Source organism: Oryzias latipes, chromosome 6, assembly GCF_053564925.1.
Source record: "Oryzias latipes strain Hd-rR chromosome 6, Olatipes_Hd-rR_3.1".
In the NCBI taxonomy this organism is placed as follows: Eukaryota; Metazoa; Chordata; class Actinopteri; order Beloniformes; family Adrianichthyidae; genus Oryzias; species Oryzias latipes.
The window spans coordinates 24,434,440-24,440,459 of record NC_136242.1 but is presented as its reverse complement, the minus strand read 5'-3'; the positions used below and the strand labels follow the sequence as shown (position 1 = coordinate 24,440,459).

General features: G+C 44.6%; 1 protein-coding gene across 1 annotated transcript; it reads right to left on the bottom strand.

Annotated features, from left to right (window-relative positions):
* Positions 1–1,240: 1,240 nt before the first annotated feature.
* Positions 1,241–3,563, bottom strand: LOC101174422 (guanylyl cyclase inhibitory protein). Its single transcript, XM_078949218.1, is given in 6 exon segments — positions 1,241–1,347; positions 2,218–2,270; positions 2,325–2,484; positions 2,487–2,502; positions 2,625–2,785; positions 3,560–3,563. Coding segments are annotated over 6 exon segments (501 nt in total).
* Positions 3,564–6,020: the final 2,457 nt, after the last annotated feature.

Here is a 6,020-nt window from a genome sequence, read left to right as displayed (position 1 = left end):
GGGATCAGGGTGCTTTCAATGTTACCACAAAAAATAGGAAAATAGAGTTTTTCTGACAAAACAGTGTTAATAAATACAGCTGAAATAACGGGTTTTATTAATGTATTTTATTTTTCGAGTTTTCACACTCAAAAGTCATAGCACAACATATACGTTAGGTACAGTTATCTTGGTCAATAAGTTATGGTATTTCCGATATTTTTATGTAAACGAGAACGTAACACTTACCTGAAAGTGGCTTGGATGAACAAAAGCGAACTCTAGCGGTTAGAAAATTGAATTTAAGACATCCACATAAAATTAATCTTGAAAATTATGAAGTTTACATTTTTCTCTTTATTTAAGAAACTGCTAACACACTAACAATGAATAAAATAGTCCATTTGAGTAAACAGTACTATGAAGTCAATTAACAATTGTAAAAGGTTTTTTACACAAGGTTTATAAATAAAAATATCTCGAAAGACTTCAATTTAGCACTTTTTGGGTATGAATATGATACAGAATATGAACAAGGCATCCTAGAAAATGTGAGCTGTCACATCTTCCTGGCATAAATAAAGGTTGTAAGAAAGTGGATAAAATACTATTGGGTTTGAGTGACCGTCATCAAAACACAACAGCTATGTTATGGGATCAAGAGCAACTTTTTAATGTTAAAATATTCCTAGAGGTAAATGCTTCAGTTAGTTTACTATAGGGTTTATTGTTCATATATTTAAAAATATAAATGGTAAATGGCGTATACTTGTATAGTGCTTTTCTACCTTCCTTGAACAGTCACGTAGCCATTCACACATTCACTCACTCACACACTGGTGGTGGCTCTGCTGCTGAATTCTGGCGCCAGCCTTTCACCAGAGGCAAGGTGGGGTTCTGTGTCTTGCCCAAGGACACTTTGACACATGGGCGAGCAAGGCGAGATTTGAACCTGCAATCTTACAAGGGTGCCCTACCGCTGCACCGCCCTGTAAATAATAGCATACAGACGTATTTGGTTTTGTGAGTATTACACAAACACCAAATGGCTAAAACTACTTTGAGTAATGCTAAAGCTAAATAAAATAACAAAGAGAAGGAGACTGGAAATTGTATTTTGAACTGGCAATATTTCCGGTTTATGACCAAAATTAAAAGAATGAAGCCGTCAAAGGTTGTTCCCTTGCTTTCAGCACTGCTTCCTTGAATTGGGTCATTTCATTCCAAGCTATCATCTGTGTCTTTGTAAAGCAGCCTTCCTTCACACAGGCCTCTTCTCATTCACAGGGCTGGGATCACATTCCAGCTTTTCTCTGATCCAATCATCATGCGGTGCTCTCTCTGTGAACTCCTCCAGACTAATAACAGCTACAAGTAACAGGACGGAGAGCAGTTACAGCAAAAGAACAGCAGCTATTTATACGTCTGGATTTGTCTCCTATTGTGTCTGATCCTTGGAAGCGAGAAATATTCTCAGAAAGGCAAAGCTTAATGAATCCAATCAATACTTTCTAAGAAATTTAAAAGTTTTATGTAAAATTTAACAACTTCATTTGTGGCCAAAGAAAATAGCAAAAGCTCCTGCTCGTCTTTGCTAGAAAACGTGTTTTTATGCTGGTTTAGCTGGAAGACCTGCATATCCACCCGGAATCTCTTGATAGAGGATGCAGGCTATAAAAGCCCCATAAACTGATAATCCACCGACAGTAGTATTGAATTATCTGTTTATCTTTCTCAGTGCTAAAACCACCAATTCAGTGCCAGTCAGGTAAACGCTGTAGTGCATTTCCTGTTGGTGTCAAAAAGAAAAGAAAAGAAAAAAAGTGCCTTAGTCAGGTTCCACAGAGAAACCAATACATTATTTGTTCTTTTTCATTTTTTCAAGGCAGACCCAAAAAAGCCCTTGAAACACAATCTTAGGAATATACAGTGTGTTTTTTAGATCATGGGGTCAAGTTTTAAAACCACAAATAAAAAAGTTATAGCGCCATATTGCTGTCAAAATAAAAAAGCCTAACTATTTAAAGATAGGAGGCCCAATTGGAGAAAGTAGGACAGTTTAAATATGGGGTAAGAGAAGAAGTAACACTAAGTTCAGTTCATTTCAGTTAAAATATTAGCAGAAGAATTTAGTTAAAAAAGTCTTACCATTGTTTTTGCCTTGCTCTACCAATATCCTGTTAAGGAATTCCTTTGCTGTTAGAGCATTTTAAAGCAGCATCTACTATACTTATTTACTTCTAATACAGAGTATAGACAGACACGAGAAATCCCCCATCAGCAGCTGCAGACTGAAAAGATGCAAAAATGCGGACAAAAAGTGTGGGTGTTTTTTTTTTTTTTACATTTGTGCATTGTGACAACAAAGCACACACACCTGCATAAGCTCCAGCATATCTTTTTTTGTAACGGCTCCATCTTTGTTTTTGCCATAAAGCTTGAACGACCAGCAGAGTTTCTCCACAGCTGAAGTTTTGATAAGCATGCTTATGGCCAAAACTTTCAGAAATAAACCAAGCCATCCTGGGGGGGTAAAAGCTTTCTTTTTTTTTTTTTGCTTAATTTTTTCATGATTGAGTAGCCAGAGACACATTTATCTTGACCTGTGGCCCAGAAGCCTCCAGATGAAGGCACATTTTGCTCACTTTCTTATTGTCCAGTGTTTGAAAATTCTGCTCAGCATTGTCAGCTGACTCGCCACCAACGACTCCATCACAGAAATATCTCTTAAACTCAAAAAGAAAGGCAGTAATAAACTTTCTGAGATAAAAAAGAATGAGAATTTTCAGTTTGATCAATCTAGTGTCTGTTTATGTGAAGACTGAGATCAAAGGCAAGACATGACTTTTACAACGAGAACCGAGAGAATTGAGGTCAACCCTCCCTCAAATAGTGGAGATTACTCGCGTTGGAAAGCTGTTTGACACCCTGCTGGCTGAGAGCTAAGATGATTAGGCCAAATGAAGTGAGCCAATTTACTACAGCATGCCACAGTGAGTCTAAGAAGCCATGTGTTAGGAAAAAATAGGTTAAGCATGTTCCACAAGCACCAAGTGAAACTGAAAGGTTTTAAACTTTTTGTAGGTTTTCAAATTTGGAACATTTATGAAATGACACAGTCCTATTTTCAAGCGAATACTTTGTAAAAAAAAAAGAAAAAAATCAGTTCTTGTTTCATGTACTTTTTAGCTTCCCTTTAGTTTACTTATGTCCTTTTTAGGAGTGAATTAAGGTCCCACTCCAATCACCTTTTGATCTATTGTAAAATATTTCCCAGTGGTCTTTTAGAGCCAGTTTTTCCAATATAATCCTGTAGGATTAAAATTCCAGGATTGGATCCTTATCTGAAATAGGGTATTTCAAACCAAATTTGATCCTGAAGATTGAGATTTGGTAATCCAGACCTGCCTTTAATCCATATTAAAGGCCCCTGCTGGGTATTTCAAATTTTTGAATTGAAACCTGGATCAGTTTGATCCTGAATGAGGATTACTCTGATCCCAACAGAGAGCAGGATCTGAGGCTGATCCTGTGTCTGTTTCTTCTTTAAATATGCGTTAATCATATTAACGCCCCGTGCCCATTATGGGTACGGGGCGGGGGGGCTGACGGGTCGGGGTCTCCGCTGAGGCAATCGGTGGTTGCCTCGGCCGGTTGGCTGCCTCGGTCCCGTCAAGGCCTGACCGGAGCTCTTCTAGGGCCGGCGTTTGGGGGTGGGGGCCTGGGCTTGCTCCGGGGGGGGCGACGCTTTCTGGCTCCTCTCTCTCTGTGTGGGGTGGGTGGTGCCGGGCCTGGGGTGTCGGCGCCTCCGGGGGTGGGGCCCTTGGGCTGGGTGGGCCTGGCCCGTTTGCTGGGGGGGGTGGGGCTGGGGGACAGCTGTTTGACCACCGGGGGACAGTCTACCAGCTGTCCCCAACTTACCCCCTTCCTCATATAACCTCATATTAGGGTGAGGGGGGGGGGTCTAGCCTGCAATGCGCCTTGGGGGGGAGCTACTTGGCAGTGGCCCCCCTCCTATGGTTGCCGTATGGAGTGGGCCCCCCCTCTTTCGGTTTTATTTGCACCTAACACCTTAGACATGTAGGGTCCTTGGTAGGGGGGGTGCTTGGACATCACTGCCAGCAAGCAGCAGATGTCCTCCTAGCACCCTACCCGCCAATTTTAACCGCACCTTAGACATTTAGGGCCCCTTGGTGGGGAGGGTGAGGGGACATCACTGTGAGTAATCAGGAGATGTCCCCTTAGTGCCCTACTCGCCAATTTTAACTGCACCCCCCTTAGTACACACACCCCTCCCCCTTCAATATATACATTCCAACATAAACACACACACATGCACACACACACCCTGTCAAACACATACACGCACACACATTTTGCAAGGAAGGTGGGACCTGGGTCCATCTGTCCCCTACCCCTTCCCTGGTGGGGGGTGCGGGCCCCTTGGCGACGGCGGCCGTGTCCCCTGGGTGCCGGCTTCCTGGGCCCGGTGGTGCTCTCTCCGCACGGTGGGGGGGTTCACATTACACCTGAGCCGGGGGTGTTCGTGTCCCTGGGGGGTGGGTCCTGGTCCTTGCCCCTGAGCGCTGGGCCCCGCCAAACTTCCAACAGTGGCCGAGCCTGGTCGGGCCATATTTACAACACCCCTTGTGGGCCCCCTTTTTTCCCCGGGGTTCCCCCCTCCTGGGCGGGGGCGGCGGGCCCCTGCCTTGCTCCTCCCTGGACCAACCGTGGGCCGGGTGGGTGGCTGCCTGGATTGCGGAGCGGGTCTCCCTTGGGGGGCCCTGGCTCGTACCTGGGGTTGGGGCGGGGGGATGCCCGGAACTCCTGGGTGGTGGTGGGGTGCTCGTCTGGGGCTGTGGGCGTCCTTCTCCGGTGGGGCCCTGCGTTGGGCTCTCCCGGCGCGGCGGGGGGGCTGCTTTCCTGGTTGGGCTGGGGCGGCGCTCTCTTTCCCTCCGCGCCTCCCTGCTCTCTGGCTCTGGGGGCCTCGCGGCGGTCCTGCTGGCCCTGGCCTGGGTGGCGGTCTTGGTCGCCCGGGGGCAGTTGTTCCCTGCCTGTTCCTGTGTGGCGTTGGGGGGATTCCGGCTGCCGCTGCTGCTGCGGCGGGGGTCTGGGTGTGGGGGTGGCTAGGCGCTCCTCCTCCTTCTTTTCACATTCCACCATCCATTATAGAAGAACATAAACACTCACCTGAACACAGGTGTTAGCTCACCTTTGCACTAATAGTTTGCATGATTGAATGAATGAAAGATTTCACACTAATTGGTTTAAAGGCATAGGTATGCGTTTGTGAACACTATCTGTTTTGTGTGCATTATGACATGTGGACATTTTTGCAGCTAGCAGGTGTGTTGATAACATTTGAGTGTGTGTGGACAGGCCCAGCCCTTTTTGTATTACATTTGAACCGTACCGTAATGATAAACAACCAGTAAACCTGTCTGCTCTATGCTGCTTCATGGTCTTACCCCCCCTCTCACTATCACCCCCCCCCCCCCCCCCCTCTCTAACATCATCTCTCTTCTTCCCTTCTTTCCTTTTCCGTCCGGTCCAACACCAAAGATTTTCAAACATGATTGAAATTAATAAAGTTTGGCCTCAATTACAAAAGGGGTTTATTCAGTCATACTTTTGGTTTGTCTGAAGATTAATAACCCCTCTTGTTAAAGTAAAATATGTCCAACACAAGAGGCCCTCAGCTCTCATCTGCCTGCCTAACCGTGGATAGGACAAGTTAAAAAAAATAAAAATAAAATGCGTTAATCCCCCCCCCCCCCCCAAGAAGAAAATATGTGGGTTTAGCAAAACATCACTTAAATTTAGTTCTCAATTTAAAAGTGTTACATAAACACAAATTGAAAAAAATGAGAAAATGTCTCAAAATTCTAAGTTTCATTTTCAGTAATGATTTTATATAAATACACACACCCCAAATCCCAGACTGAGTTATCATTCTTATCCCATCCATGCCTCCCTCATTGCTTTTAACAATTACTCTAAAATGATCTCAGACAAGAAAAAATATATTTATTTAAATGTAT